Source organism: Tachypleus tridentatus, chromosome 1 (assembly GCF_004210375.1).
Source record: "Tachypleus tridentatus isolate NWPU-2018 chromosome 1, ASM421037v1, whole genome shotgun sequence".
Classification (NCBI taxonomy): Eukaryota; Metazoa; Arthropoda; class Merostomata; order Xiphosura; family Limulidae; genus Tachypleus; species Tachypleus tridentatus.
In genome coordinates this window covers 132,954,692-132,971,926 of record NC_134825.1, presented here as the reverse complement: position 1 = coordinate 132,971,926, position 17,235 = coordinate 132,954,692, and the positions used below count along the sequence as shown (strand labels likewise).

At 32.0% G+C, this 17,235-nt stretch overlaps 1 protein-coding gene across 1 annotated transcript in view; it reads left to right on the top strand.

The window, feature by feature from the left end:
- The first annotated feature begins 4,107 nt into the window (after nucleotides 1-4,107).
- alphaCOP (coatomer subunit alpha) overlaps nucleotides 4,108-17,235 on the top strand; it is a 51,066-nt gene continuing 37,938 nt past the window's right edge. The window contains exons 1-4 of the mRNA XM_076452835.1: nucleotides 4,108-4,473; nucleotides 7,853-8,237; nucleotides 13,983-14,154; nucleotides 16,559-16,879. Of these exons, the coding sequence (XP_076308950.1) occupies nucleotides 4,246-4,473; nucleotides 7,853-8,237; nucleotides 13,983-14,154; nucleotides 16,559-16,879 (1,106 nt within the window). The 5' untranslated portion in view covers nucleotides 4,108-4,245. The remainder of the gene's footprint in view (nucleotides 4,474-7,852; nucleotides 8,238-13,982; nucleotides 14,155-16,558; nucleotides 16,880-17,235) is intronic.

Here is a 17,235-nt window from a genome sequence, read left to right as displayed (position 1 = left end):
AACGAATAGTGGGATTGACCGTCACATTATACGCCCCCACGGCTGGGAGGGCGAGCATGTTTAGCGCGACGCGGGCGCGAACCAGCGACCCTCGGATTACGAGTCGCGCGCCTTGCGCGCTTGACCATGCCAGACCCTGGTAGCTGGAAGAGTCAAGGTTAACTCACACAACGTTGTAAGGTGTTTCCGGGCTTCATCTAACTTGGCATTTCGCAAACAATAAAGTAATTAATTCACTGGTTTTCCTTTCAAATCAACGTCAGCGTATAAAACCGAAAGTCCAGCCTTAATCGCGATTGCGAAAAATATTCTTAATGAAATAAAAACTAATAGTTTCTATGAAGATGTGATAAATTTATTCAATCAGCAGGAGAAGAGGATGAAATTAACATATAAATAAAGTAGCCGAATATGTCTTGTTTTTATCTTTAATTGGAAGCACTTAATGTTAAATATGATTAATGACTAAAAGTAATTAATTTTATCTTTAATGGCCGTCCTGTACATATATATATATATATTTATAATCCACCTTTTATGTTTTTGCTTCTCCATGAAGACAAATCACCGCATGTCCCTGGCTTCGATACCCGTGGTGGACAGAGCACAGATTGCCTATTGTGTGGCTTTCTGCTTAATTCCAAGCAAACAAAACATTATTATATCAATTGAAGTCCTCGCTCTCAATCGAAAAGTGCTGGAAATATAACCAACAAACAATATTGTGAAAATAATCATTAAGAGATTAAAATTCGCGATACTAATGACTGTCAACCTCATCAAATTGAATCGAGCTCAATTAACAGGAAACCGCATCTATTATCGCAATGGCAAAGAATATAGAAATCTATCATTTACATTCGACATGGAGACCTAGACACAAGTTTTTAGCGAAATGAGAAACTGTGTGAGTGGCAGTATTGGATATAGAAGATTGTTTGGTGTAAGCGTTTTCATTTGGGTTGTTTTACTAATTGTTTATATTTCATAAAATGATAATTAAAATTACTTAAAGGCGATAGTTATGACAAGTTTAGATGTTTAACTCAATAAGATCCATACGTTGTGTGTTTGATTCAATTGTTGTAGTATTGTTGACGCCAAGTTACTAAAACCTTCGGTACTTTACAGTTACCTTATGTCACTATTGTCACATTATATTATCGCTCGCGTAGCTTGTAAAACGTTTGAGTCCTCAATAAATAATATATATATAGATAAGCGACAAAGCGAGTACAAATCAAATAAAATTCGGCCAAAAAAATTAGAAAACGTGAAGTTAAAAGATAGTGTGAGTGATTAGCCATAACAGACAATATTTTAAAGTGACTTTTACAGTTTAATAGCAATTAGGAGAATAATTTATCTTGTCAAAGGGCGTTCTGAAGTAAATTAACCCGTTTGTTTAGACTTTGGCGAAAAGGAAAGAATTATTTAAAGTTTGTGACACAACTGTGGTAACTCATGAGCATCGAAGTAAGTGAAGATATTACAGGTTGTACAGTAAGCAGCAAAGTATAGAAAAATGTTCATCTTTTCAATTAGATTTTAAATTAATTGAATCAGACTGAGTGGACTTTTGACAAGAAAAGAGAATTATTTCGAGTTTTAGGAAAAGCTGTGACATCGTACAGTAAATTGTATGCTTCCGTTTATTTTTCGAATTTATCTCCAACAAGTTACAGACACCTACTATAAATAAAGAATCTAAGCCCATGTACTTAAAATCCTGATAGTTGGAAATTATCTTTTATCAAAACATGGGTGCGGATTTTAGTGCATTTACAAAATCTATTCTAGTGAAAAGTGTAAATATTTTTTTTTTATATTTGAAACTATTGAATATAGGAAATCAAAATGTCCGAGTATTACTCAGTGTCTGATGATTTTACTCCAAACATACCCTGTACGGATCATTTGACAACAATATTCTGACACGTTCTAAATGTTGAATCTATGAAGAGTTTTACCATGTTCTTACTGATAAGCAATTACACAGGAGCAGAACTTGCTAGATTTCTCATTAATTTTTTCAACGGTGTCATATAAGAATTCAAGATTCTCGTGTTAACATGCAAGCTTTGATGAAATAGAAAACCTCTTAACATACCATGCTCCCTGATGTACCCATCCGCTCAATTTGGTTGGATAATGTACTTTGAACTGCTTTACTGATATTTGATTATTTTTTGAATTTGTCGAAGTTGTATATGTTTTTCTTAGCTTCAACTCACCTGTGGAAGCACCTACAGTATGTGCTTGTAAAGTTATGGTTCACAACGATAAACAGGCTATCATACACAAGATGGAGCCCCCATTTAGATGCAATGCAAGCTTTAAAATTCTTCCTTACTTTCTTTACAAACGGGGCCTGGCATGGCACGCGTAAGGCGTGCGACTCGTAATCCGAGGGTCGCGGGTTCGCGTCCGAGTCGCGCTAAACATGCTCACCCTCCCAGTCGTGGGGGCGTATAATGTGACGGTCGATCCCACTATTCGTTGGTAAAAGAGTAGCCCAAGAGTTAGTGGTGGGTGGTGATGACTAGCTGCCTTTCCTCTAGTCTTACACTGCTAAATTAGGGACGGCTAGTACAGATAGCCCTCGAGTAGCTTTGTGCGAAATTCCAAAAAACAAACAAACAAACAATCTTTACAAACGACTACTCTAAAGAGCCTCGAGTGCGCTTAGAATAAATGAGTGTTAAGTTACAACTGGAACAACTAGAAACAGGTATAACAGCAGAATTTTGGAGCGTTATCTTAGAAACGTTTCTCAAGATAATTCATTCATTACAAAACTTCCAAGAGAATGTCAGTTTCTTATATGCTAAAATCTCTCAAGTAATTCCTGCAGAAATAACAAGATTCATTTTCAAATATGACGTAAAGGGCAAACAGCTCTCAGGATATGAAATATATAAGGTCTAAAAGATCAAAGAAAAGGAAGAGAAATATGTGAGGAAATAGAGGAGATGTTTAAGACAGTGATTTTTACCTTCTACTCAGTATAAAGTTCAGAGTTTCTTTACAATAATTGACAAACTGTCACTTGCACTAAAGAACACAGCAGTAGCATATGAAAAGATCATTTACATATTTGGATTTTTACGAAACTTAGAGTCCATGTCTACAAAGAACCTTAACAATGCTACCAAAACGTTGATTAGTAAGTATCATATGGACCTCCAAAGTTTCTCAGAGGAAGCAAGTGTTAATTTTACCGTCCTCTTTAACGTAGATGTCGTTAAAAAGCTGTCTGAATCCAAGAAACAAAGTATTCTGAGTTTAATATTCGACCGATCTCTGAAATTAACTTTCCTAAATGTACTGATAACCTTAAGAAGGTTTCTGTGCCTAATGTCGAGTAATTGCTTGGGAAAACGATAATTCTTGACGCTATAAAAAGGATAAGTACATACTTCGATCGATGTGGAAAGACAGGCTATATGCCTTGGTATTTTTGTGTACAGAAAATGACTACTTAGAATTGCTCAACAGCAAATAGGTCATAAAGGCCTTTGATATAAAAAGAGCCAGGAAAACAGTAACTTAACCAAGTAAAGATGATATGATCTGTTACTGCTGCTAGGCATGCTATGTAAGTATTGTTGTGTTCTAAGCGTGTTTATGTGCGCGCATGAATGCATTAGTTGTTGAGTTTATATGTATGTGGTTTCTTTCTCTCTATATGCTTTATTATCCAAGTGCAAATTTTACATGTGTTAGTTTACCACTTTTCCTGTTGAAGAAGAATCAAATATGTTGTTCTTTAATTTATAGACGTGTCTTACAAAAGCATTTAACATTGTTCATTAATTTATAGAAGTCTTGTAAAACCGCAGGTTTTATTTTCTCATTGTCTCCAAAAGCAAAACATATGATATTTTTTGTACTTTATTCTTTAGTCGCAATCATAATAGGTCCAGTGGAAAAATTTAGTCCCAATCCTGTTTAACTCATAGTCCTTCTGTATCCTACCTATTGCAGAGAATTAAATAAAAGTGTAAGCAAATTGTATATATATAATCTTGTGATATAAATAGTCCCTAAAATTTCGTGTTACGTTTCTTCTCTAATATATGAATTTTAAAAATGAGATAGAGAGGAAACTAATAGGTGGCGTTTCTTATAACTAGTTGATTAACGAAAAACTGCTGTAGTGTAGCCACGTCAAGAAAGTTACGTACATTGAAAGTTAGGATTAACAGAAAATATATTGGTTTATGTCAGTGTATGAAATAAACTATGTTAACAAAATTTGAAACGAAGTCGGCAAGGGTGAAAGGGTTAAGTTTTCATCCAAAAAGGCCTTGGGTGTTGACGAGCTTACACAATGGAGTTATTCAGCTATGGGATTACCGAATGTGTACTTTGCTTGATAAGTTTGACGAACACGATGGTCCAGTTCGAGGGATTTGTTTTCATAATCAGCAACCTCTCTTTGTATCAGGGGGGGATGACTATAAAATCAAGGTAATTTTGATTTGAAAAGATAAGTTTCATTTTTTGTAGGCTAGGCTAGCACAGCAAAATAGGCTAGAAATAAAAATATAACTGGATCAAGTTGAAGATGATGACTGAAATTATATAAGTAGAATAAGTACTATTACTATTAGTGTTATTGTTACCAGTAACAGTTGAGGAGGGCTAAGAATAACTTGTTTTAGAAATGGATTTTATTTCCTGTTATGTTTGGCCAGGTGGTTAGGGCGTTCAACTTGTAATCTGAAGGTTGTGGGTTCGAATCCCTGTCACACCAAATATGCTGCTCATCCTTTCAACTATGGTAGCATTATACAGTTATGTTCAATCCCATTATTCTTTGCTAAAAGTGTAGCCCAAGAGTTGGCGATGGGTGGTGATGACCAGCTGTCTTCTCTCTTTAGTCTTATATTGCTAAATTAGTTTATTATTGTTACTCTTAAAAGTTAAATACAAAACTAGATGATGCATCAGCCCCATCTATTCCCTTTATAATCTTCAATACTTGAATTAGAACTTTTTTTTTTTCTCAAGAGAAATGACTTTTAGGATTTTAACTTGGTTTCATGTGAAAGCATCTCCATACCAGGAATTATTATAGTACTACTTTGAAATCCTTTCAACAGCTCAATGATTTTAAGAGTTCAAGACTGAAGACTTTAAGTGAGGTGTAACCAGAAATGTGTACAAAGAAACAATAACTTTCTTTACCTTGTATTCATTTCAGTATTACATTTTAATTTTTTATTTAAAAGATAAATATCTAAAACAAAATTCTTAATATCAATTTTTGTTTATCATGTAGATTGTTGAATGCAGCTTTGATTCAAATTAGAAGAGTTGGCATCCAAATACAAATTCTATAATGTCTTACAAAATAGAAACTTGTATCTTTACTTTTTACCAAAATATCACTAAATTTAGGGAATGACACTGTTGTTCTGCTCACTTTTTCTATTTTTGTAAATACTTGTTTCTATGCACTCATTTCATTCTTTCACATGTTTTTAAGCAGTCAAAAGCCAGTGTGGTTTTTCTTGGTCTTTCCAAGATTTCTGTTTGCCAAAAATAATCTTTTACATTACAAGCTTGAAGAGTAGGGGTAAGATGAAATGGTGATAAAAAATATTTCTTAGACCCATATATACTTTTGTTAGTAAGCCTGATAAATTATAATGGAATTCAGTGATGATTAAGTAATTTATAATTTATTTTGAAATGCCTCTTCTTGCTATAATGGATATTATATCAGTATATGTGTGTAACAAAAACCCCTGCATTAAATGGTATTACAATAAGATGCCTATAAAACATTTTGTGCTTTAGATATTAAAGATTAAGACAGTTAGAAAACTTGTGACAATTTCTTTGTAACAGAACATAATATTAAATAAAGGTACTCTCCTAACAAGAACACAGCTTTCACTAGGACTGTATGTGATGGTTTGATCATATCTTTGTTGATGTAATTTTTAAATGTAGTCTTTAGAAACTCGAGTTCTTAAAAAAAACTATAATGTTTTTTCAATGGAAAGGGTAGCAGTTTTAATATATATTAGTAAAATTATGAAAATATGAGCTCTGTACATTCAGTCATTTTTGATGCAGTGAGCTGTGCATGACACAATCTGAACAATTTTCCTATGCAGTACTTTACAGTAAACAAAATCCTTTTATAGAAAATGTTCATTTTTTCTGAATTTTTTTATGAGGTGTGAATACTACAGTTTGTAATTGATAGTAAAGAACAGATACTTATGGAATGACATTTCTGCTAATAAATAAAGCCTAAAACAATTATATTTTCCATGCGTAATAAATGACAAGGCTAACCATGCAACATGTGGCAAGTGAGCACAAACTTTGTAACAGTCGTAAGTAGGGAAGATTATTGTTTCTTAATTCTTTGTTTACTGTTCAATGTTTGAAGAAAATAACTGAAATTTAAGAACATTTGAAAATAGTAATATATTCATATATAATGTGTTATACTCAAAATGGGATTGTATTTTACGAAATACTAGTGCACTGGTAAGTAGTACAAAGCTAAGATAGTTGCACTTTGTAAAAGGTAGTTTTATGCTGTTGGATATGGTAATTTGAAATGGACATGAGCTGCATGATTGCTGCTTCTGTAATGTTAGTCAGACATGGCTGAAAAGGTCAATAAAAGAATAATAAACATAGATGTGTAATGTTATGAGATTTAAGTTACTTAGAGTACAAATTTGTGGTTTCCTGTTTCACTATGTTGTTATTCTAGAATATACAAAGCATAATTAAGATCTATTTTCAAATTTTTTTATTGGTGGTCAATTTGGCCAAGTCTGTACAGATATGATGTAGAGAAAATGAAGGATAAGATGTTAAGATTTTCTTAAAAGATGTTTGATAGTTATCTAGAGATTATAGAGATTTTTTAAAATAAGATTTGACAACTTTTCTAATACTTAATTTAAATCTCAAAATCAAAATTACTTGTTGTATCTATAATTAAAAAAATATTAAAACTTTGTTAAAATGTTAAATTTTAATGTTTACTGACAATCTGTACGACTTTGTGAAGATAAGGTAGAGGATTGAGAAGACATAGCAAAACTGTTAAATGTGGAAGCTTGAATTAAAAAAAATTGTGTGTATAGAGAGTATTGCTATGATTGGAGATAAGCATCTATCAGAAATACATTTTATGTGTAAGAAAATTATAACATTAAGTTATTCTTAAATTTTCCCCTGTTTTCAAAAGCCATTTCTGATGTTAGTGTTTTCCACCATTTGAGTGGCCTTCCCTTTGTACATGAGGCTTCAGTGCCCACTTATCTGTCTTCAGATATTTGGTAATAATAATAATGTTCAAGCACTTAATTTAGTAACAGTGAGATTCAGTAGGCAGGAGTGAAAGGTTGACTGTAGCGATATGAAAGGGTCATACTTCCTACGACATCCATTGTAGACGTTGGCTTTGCAGATGATAGTTATGTCAAGGTTGGAGATGGTATAGGGAAGGGATAAGTCATTTCTATCATGAGAAAGTATGCACATGGTCAGTCAAAACTGTTGCCTGCCTCATTAATTTCCATCATAATCTAGTCATGATTTTTTGAGAACTTTTTAACTTTAAGATATCTAAACCAATCAGAGAAGAGACCCGTGTTCAGGTGGCAGTTGTAATGTCGTTATATGATTTTTCAAAAGTATCTGCATTTATGGATTTTTTCTTACTTTTTACATATTGTTTTAAACTGTTGCTTTTTCATATAAACATGCTTGTACCCTGTTTTCCTTGTTTAATTTAAGATTAAAAAATGTTATGTATCATGTATAAGTGATGTAAGCAGTGTTTCAACTGTTAGTACTTCTTGTTTCTAAGGTATGGAATTACAAGCATAGACGTTGTATTTTCACACTGTTGGGACACTTGGATTACATTAGAACAACGACCTTTCATCATGAATATCCATGGATCCTGAGTGCATCAGATGACCAAACAATTCGTATCTGGAACTGGCAGTCTCGCACGTGTATATATGTGCTAACTGGGCACAACCATTATGTAATGTGTGCGCAGTTCCATCCTTCTGAAGACTTGGTAGTTTCTGCTTCACTTGATCAAACTGTTCGAGTTTGGGATATTTCAGGTCTGAGAAAAAAGAATGTAGCTCCAGGACCAACAGGCTTGGATGAACACCTGAAGAATCCATCACATACAGACCTTTTTGGACAATCTGGGGCAGTTGTTAAGCATGTTTTAGAAGGTTGGAGCAATTAATTAGTTTTTATTACTACACAGAAAAGTAAGGTTACAGAAAGCCAAAACAAATAAAACATCAAATACAAGTCACATAAAGCCATTTATATCTATTTTTTCCAATATATTTGAAAGGAAGAAGTTGACAATAACAGTACATACCACCACAAGTGTTATAATGAAAACATAATTTTGTTGAAAAAGTATACATAAAGCTTCTCATAGCTTAAACACATTACCATAATATTCAAGTTTGTGTTTCTAATCTTTTTAATGTATTACCCAAACCAGCTTTAGGAAGACCACCTGAATTTTAAACACTTTAGGACCACACATGGGTGTAGGTGTGTTCTTACGCTAGAAAAAATATTTAATAATTAAAAATTCTTCTTGTAGTATAAACCAATCATTATTGTAATAACTTCACCCTATCTAACAGGTATGGTGGTTAAGACACTTGGCTCATAATCTGAGGTTTGCTGGTTCGAATCCCCATCATACCAAACATGCTTGCCCTTTTAGCCGTGGGGGTGTTATAAAGTGATGGTCAATCCCACTATTCATTGGTAAAATAATGGGCCAAGAGTTGGTGGTAGATGGTGATGACTACCTGCCTTTCCTCTAGTCGTGTACTGCTAAATTAGGGATGGCTAGCACAGATAGCCCTCGTGTAGCTTTGCACAAAATGCTAAACAAACCAAAACATTCTTAACGTGTTAATACCTTCTACAGTGAAGGGACTAGAACTGTATCTAGTATTTCAAATGAGACCTCATTACAGTCTTAAACAAGATTACAATGAATCTTGTGCTCTTATATTTAAAACTCCTTTAATGAAAACCAAAAAGACTATTGTTTATTTCATCAGAGCTAATGTTCACTATTTATTAGAGAGCTTTAGGGTTTTAACAAGAGTTACTTCTAAATTATCTTCTACAATTCCAGTGCTCTTCTCACACAAGTGAAGTCCTTGTCTGGTTTGTGTACCATGGATATGTAACTTTATAAATCTCCACATAGAGATCATGTTACATATTTTGGTACAGTTACTAAAATTTTATATTATGATTTTAAAATATATGTATCTACTCTGTGTTTTATATTTTTCATATCAACATGAATGAAAATGTAGATCTTGCATCTTTTGTTCATTTTTACATAATAAATCTTTCTAACTTTTTGGGGACATTAACTATTATTTTTCAAAAGTTTATTTATGATCAGAAAAACTGTTATTATGAATCATAATTTTAAGAAGAATGGGTCAAGAGAATATTTAAGAAACCATGTAATTTAGCTTAAATTCTGTTGTTGGTGATGAAATCTATTTTTATAGATAACTTGACAATAATACAACTTAGTATTATTGTCATGTAATTAATCTGCCTCAATATGGTTGCAGCTTGCAGAAAAAAAACATCCCAGTATTTGTTTGTGATAGAACTTTTTTTTTAATTTTATGAAAGCACTCTGATGTTTCTTATCTTGACTTTCAGAAATCCTTTTATAAACTTCCATACAAGAGATTAACTAAGAAGTATTTTCTTATACAGCTGTTAAGAACTAGGTAGATAAATGGAAAATTTTACTTGTGGATTTTTGAAGGATGTGTTATGGATCTTATGATATTTTTCCAATGACATAGTTAGATTTTTAACAGTATTTATGAACAAGCCAAGTTTTAATATTGGGAAGTATAAAATTAAGAACCTAAGGAACAAAAATTTGATAAGGATTTACTTTATGAGAAAAACATTAGAATTGTTGAAAAAGAAAATGATTTATATATACATATACATATAATTGTTAAAGCCCTTTTAAACTGATCAAGTTTCAAAAAATCCATCAAAGATAGTAATGTTATGTAGGAAGAACTCAAATGTTCTTGCACAACCAAACTTCTGATTATACCCTCCCTGTTCTTCTGTAGGATTATGACAATCCAAGTGAGAAAATTATCTAGAATTTCAGATTTATCTCTAAATTAACGTACTTGCTTCTGCTTTTAAGTTAACTGCCCCAACGTATTCTTATATGTGTTGGTGTATCATGGATAAGAGGTTTATATAATGTGACAACAACATTTTCTGTTTTTAACTGTTTTTTAGGAATCTCAACTCTTACATTTTTGCTAAACACAATATCAATTTTCGTATTGCATTAGTATAAAATAAACTAATTCATCTTTCAGCTTTACTTTAATACACTAATATGTTAATTGTCTTATGTCTGTTAAAATTCATGACATCTACTTTAATAAATATTTAGCTGTATAAGCTTAAACTCAGTCTTATTCTTCAAAAACAATTTTGTGCAAGAAATAAACTTGTAAAATTGTCTGCCCAGTGATTTAGTTTAAGTTATCTTAAAGTTTGGTTGAATTGATATAAATGTGAAAAATTATATACCCTTTGACTTTACATATTTTGCATGGTGTGCAGTGGGTGATTTTTGATGTCCTTCTGTCATGTTGCTTCATCTTAACTTTATATTTTCTCATATTTACGTGAAAATCTTGTTACACATTCAGTCTTGCCCTTATGTGTTTTAGTTCTAGTTCTGATTTTGTCTCATTTCAAAGTTTTTCCTGTGTTATGAATTTTTTCAAATCCTTGATAGTTTATTGTCACAAGGTGTCAGAATTTTCTTTCTTTGAATGTGCTTGCTGTCTCTGCTTCTCAGTTATATTTATTGTAACAGAAAATTAAGGGCAACAAGGGACCTGTTTTTATAAAACAAATATGCTAATAAATGAAACATAGAACTTGGTATAGAAAGAGCCCTTTCCGAGCGGCAATCCGAACATTTAAGTTTTTACGTTTGCCACTAGGAAAAGTACTGTGACGTAATAGTTGCCAAACAAACCACTAACGCCAGCACATTGAATGTAAATAAACATGACCAGTGCATATGGAGAAACAGAGGCAGAGTCTGTTTTGACTTTGTGTTCTGAACAGTGCCAAGTAGCGCCATATCAATTCGAACCTACTCTGAACGAACGTAGAACAGTTACTTTTGACGCAGATCTGACAAGTTCTAGTGAAGAGGACAGTTCCACGAGCGAGAGTAGCAGAACTGTGAGTAATACTGATAGCGCCCAGGCTTGTTGCAAGTTGGTCATACCTCCAGTGGAAGAATGGTAAGCCTAAGTCATGACAACAAATATGGTCTGTATTATTTCACGTGCAATTTTGAGCATCTCGAAACCTGTCTGGTGTTTATAAATTATTGGTATCACAGACTGGGTTTTATTTGTTTACACTTTGCCGACTATGGTAACTAATACTCGGCCCTTCTACAATCATTGTACCAGGTATTTATGACTCATAACAAAATGAATTTCAATTATATGTCATAATTCTGTTTATAAAATCAAACTAGATGTAGCAGGCTGAATAGTTGATTTATCTTGAAATGTTAAATTTGAAAAATGGAATTCTTCAAACTTTTCCACATTTAAAAATGATACAAAAACATCTACAAAATGATCTACCAGTTTTTAAACTTGGAATATACTCTATTTGGGATAGATTTGTCCACTGTCTAGACTAGGAAATCAAGGTTTCACTGACTTTCAGTTGCCACAAATGTAAAACATACTCATGAATGTGAAATGTGCATGTCTAGTCACATTCTTCAAAAACTTGTACTTTTTAATTATTATATTATACTAGTTATTGTTTATCGCTTTATACTGCACACATACCTTTAAGTTTGTTCTTTTCGTGATGGCAAGGGATGGCTTCAGAGGGGCGCTGCAGGCTGAGATCAGTTCTCAGCTCTACACGAGGAAAGATGATGGTGACGATCCTGTCTACTGCTGATGGTTTTTTCAGTCTCAACCTGGCTGGCTTGAAACCCATGGAATCCAAAACAGTGGGATCCGACACAAAACATAGCGTTCAAAGTGATCTTAACAAAGCTTTGCATGGTGTGAAGGAGTCCAGTTCTTCCTATTGACCATCTGCACCCACTGTTGCCACCTTGCCGTTTCCTTCTCCTTGCACAAAAATGAAAAGAAGCTTTTGCTCGATGCCAAATCGTTTTTACAACCATAAGCAACGCAGTAAACCATGTTATCATAAAACAAACATAAAGTAGCAATATCAAGACAAAAAATAGTCTCAGAAAGTATGTACTCCAAAAAAAGCACAGATAGATTTACATAAAACACCAGCATTGAAAGGAACACAATGGTCGGCACGTAATGAAGTGTGTTTGGCAACTATCATGTCATAGTTGTAAAATGTCACAGAAACAGCCGAACGACCAAGATGAACTTGAGTTCAAAGACCTGCATATTTTGTTTCATTTTTTACTCAAAAACTAAAGTGTTTAAAAATATGGTAACCACACAGGAATTATACCTAACCAAAGTATAGTTTCTAAGGCAATTATTAAATTTGTTGAAAATTCACCTTTAACTCTTCTTTTCTTAAAATAAAACCATTTCAGAAACTTGTATGATCATTTTCATCCCAAATGTCATCCTGTTAGCAATTTTCTAAAGCCATTCTAAGAATTTCTTAGTCTTCCTAAGGTAAAAAACTATAATCTCTTTAAACCTGTATTCATGATTTCTATAGATATGACCTAAAATCCTATATGCCCTCTCACTAGTAAAACCATAGTGCTTAAATAGCTGAAAAGACCTATCATTCAGAACACCAAGATATTTTTCTACCATAAATCACATCAAAATTATATTTATAATTCAAATTGTGATATTTTACATCCATTACCTTTCATTTTGATATAATTAAAAGCCATCTTCTATTAATCCAACTCACTAAATATTCTAAATCCTTTTGTAAAGCAGCAGCAACATTCTCACAGCCAGAAATGTCAACATATTAATATCATCAGTAGGTTTAGTCATTTATTGACCACTCGTACATTTATATTATTGATGTAAATCAAAATAAGGAAAAAGATGCTAACATTGATGTATCTAGTTTGTAACAGTAATCCAGTTTGAATGAACTTCATTTATAATAACCCTCTAGTTTTTTCATTCAGCTACTTTTTTATTTAATAAACCAATTTATCCCTACACCTATAAAGATAATTTTTAACAGATCTTTCATGTGGCATCTTATCAAACCATGTTGACTATCAAATAAAATCTTAAATGTTGTTAAATGATTTTGCAAATTATCTTTTATTAGACTTTGAAAAACTCTCACCTGTAAAACTAGTTTTTATCATTTACCTTGAAAAGAGTGGTAAGATCATCCAACTTCTTATCCTCTTACACTTGCTCACTATCTAAGGATTTTGCTTAAAGACGAATCTAATTTTTGGTATTGAAATAATTCATTGAATGAAAAAAAGGTTAACAGCTCAACAGATAATCATATTGCACTTGCACTGTGTGTTGATGGCACATTTTATGTTTATTCTTTAATGTTTTTAGTTAAATTACTGTTGAATTGTTTCAATGAGCATTTTAGATATTAATTGAAAATTTAACATTTACTAAAAAAAACAAACAAACTGCAGTAGATATTGGACTTACTCCACTTCCAGATTTTGTTTTAGAAGTTTGTATGTTAAGTTTTGAATATTTTCTTAATCTTACTTATGAACAAAACTCAGCCACTAGCTCTGAGCAAATAAAAGGGGTTGAGGGAATTTTTTAAGTATTTTTTAAATTTGTTATGCTAATTCTCATTTAGTTCAAGTTATTCACTGGATAAGATCTAGTTTCAAAATACAAGTTTCAAATGTATAACTTTAATATTTTCTCTAGGGCATGACCGAGGAGTTAATTGGGCAGCATTTCATCCAACTATGCCCCTTATTGTGTCTGGAGCAGATGATAGACAGATAAAACTTTGGAGAATGAATGATTCCAAAGCATGGGAAGTTGATACATGTCGTGGACATTATAACAATGTGTCTTGTGTCACATTTCATCCCAGGTTTGTTTTTTTAATAAAATTTAATAATGCATACCAAATCAACGTTTAATAAAGTTCTTTTGTCACTCATTTTGAATGCAGATAAATATAAAACTAACAAAAAAATCATACTATTACATGTAAAGGCTTATAACCAAAACCTGTATTTGAAGTTTGTGACAACTTTCCATTATAAGTACTTTTCCACCAAGATATTAAAAAGTAAAACCAAGTTTTTAAATAGTTAAAGATAAATGCTAAATTTTTGTAACTCTTTTTAAAACTAATCTATCCCAAGTACATTTCTAAAAGCCATAAAGCAAAATAAATGGAAAGAAAATTCATTAGGTTACACTGTGCTTACAATGATATAATAATAGTTTAACCTTTTTACAATGGGTCAAAGGCCATGTCATCACGTTTGTTGACTTGCAGTCAAAATTTTATTGAACTATTATTTTATAATTTGTCAGTTAGTTTGAAATCAAATCATGGATTATAATTAAAACTTTAATATTATATATGAGTTAATTTCCTAATTTAAAAGTAAATATTTTAGTGTGCTGTGGTGTGTTGAATGTAGCACTGTTTAAAATTAGATGTTTGTGATGTCAAAATACTAAGTCTATAATTTCATGCAAGTTAGGAACTCAAATCACCAATATTATCGAACTAGAATACAAAATAAGAACATTGTATCTTTTTATTTTGCTGAGATATGGGTTATGTATGAAATCAAACACAGTGGCCCCATTCATTTCATTCCATTTATGAAAATACTCTTATACACACTTCCTTCAATATGACATGTGAATAACCAGTCAATAATTTAGTGTCCTCTTATTGATTTTCTCGGTCATTTTAACATGAAAAATGGCCTCAATGTTCTTTTGAACCAAGATTTTAAGATGGAAGGTTGTGTATTTAGTCTGCTTGAAAACCTAAATAAACTATAGTGGAATTCTATGGTATCAGTGTAATTTTTATTCAACTGTATATATAAAACCTAAAAAAGCATTTTGTTTGATATCGTACACATGCATGATTTTAAATCTGAGCAACCCACGTCCAGCAGCAACTGAGTTCTAAGTTGTACAAGAAAATATTGTTTCCTTAATTCTTGATTTATTGTTCTGTATTTTAAGAAAATTAAGTTTATTAATTTATTTCAAAATAGTGATTAACTATATACCTGTTTAATAATTGAAATATGACTATATATTGCAAAATACTAGTTCACTAAAACACAGTCAAGACAGGGAACACTAAAGGTCAGTCTTATATTATTGGATATGTAACATGATTTAACATAAACTACATCAATGCAAGCAAAAAATGTTAGCTATTCTTACATTGCTAAATTAGGGACAGCTAGCCCAGACAGCCCTTGTGTTACTTTGAGCAAAATTCAAAAACAAACACATGCTGTTTTAAAAATTATAATTCAAATACTTAATGTGTGCAAATATTTAGATAAACTCGTGTATATTATACCAAGCCTGTTGCAAAAGGGTTAAAAAATAAACAGGATTCTAATATACATTAGTTTTTTTATTTAAGTAAAAAAGGGCTGAGAGCAAGGCATAAGCTTTCTTAAAATTAGTAATAATTATGATTGTGATTACTGATATTATCAGGTTGTTTTCAATTTTAAAACACAATCAAAATGTTGTAGTAATTTTTCTGAAAATATCTCTGATACTGTAGTTTTGCTTTTTTTTTCTTTCCATTAATTACATCAGAAGCAGAAAAAATGTTTAACTGTGTTTTCTTCATGACTGAATGCTTGTTTAAGCTTGTAAGTTATTTTGAATTAATTAAAAATAGAAGTTGGTTCAACAGAAATAAATGTTTCTAACAAGACAGATATGAATTTTCTTGTCTTCACAAGCACCTTCATGAAGGTTATGAATTTTTTCAAATCCTTGTTATTTTATTGTCACAAGGTGTCAGAATTTTCTTTCTTTGAATGTGCTTGCTGTCTCTGCTTCTCAGTTATATTTATTGTAACAGCAAATTAAAGGCAACAAGGGACCTGTTTTTATAAAACAAATATGCTAATAAATGAAACATAGAACTTGGTGCAGAAAGAGCCCTTTCCGAACGGCAATCCGAACATTTATGTTTTTACGTTTGCCACTAGGAAAAGTACTGTGTCATAATAGTTGCCAAACAAACCACCAACGCCAGCACATTGAATGTAAATAAACATGGCCAGTGCATATGGAGAAACGGAGGCAGAGTCTGTTTTGACTTTGTTTTGAACAGTTGAAGGCAATGAGTTGAAAAAATATAAGATCCCAATGACATATGACATACTATGACAAAAGATTTTAATGATTTTTGTTCAAGTTTTTTAAATATTGTTTATATTTTAATAAGTTTGAATAGGTATCTTTATTGAAGTATTTGGTATTTCTTTCAGACAAGAACTTATTCTTAGTAATTCTGAGGACAAAAGTATTCGTGTGTGGGACATGTCAAAACGAACCTGTCTACACACATTCCGTAGGGATCATGATCGTTTCTGGATCTTGACTGCTCATTCTAGTCTCAACATCTTTGCAGCAGGACATGACAGTGGAATGATAATTTTTAAGTTAGAGCGGGAAAGACCAGCCTTTGCTGTTTATGGTAACGTTCTCTATTATGTTAAAGAAAAACATTTGAGGAAGCTTGACTTCACTACTTCCAAGGATAGAGCTGTTTTTCAGCTTCGAGCAGGAAGTAGGAGTCCTGTTTTCAAGTAAGTAGTGGTTGAAACTTTAAACTGATATATGAAACTGATGATATTTTAAAAATTTATCCAATAACAAACCAAACTGATATTTGAAAGTATTTTTTTTATGTCTGCATTAGGAAATGATTGAACTTTTTCAGTTGTAAAGCACGATCTTTATTGTGATGTTTGGGAATGGACTACCTAAAGTTTTTCAATAAGTTTATAATTAGTTCTTTGTTATTATTAGTGTAGAAAAAACTTAACCTAAAAATATTTAGTTAAGAGTCTTTCAATGCTGAGTTTTATACTAATCATAGGTTGACATAATGAATCTAGGTATTATTGGTTTATTTTGTTTCTAATATATCTTTTCTACACAT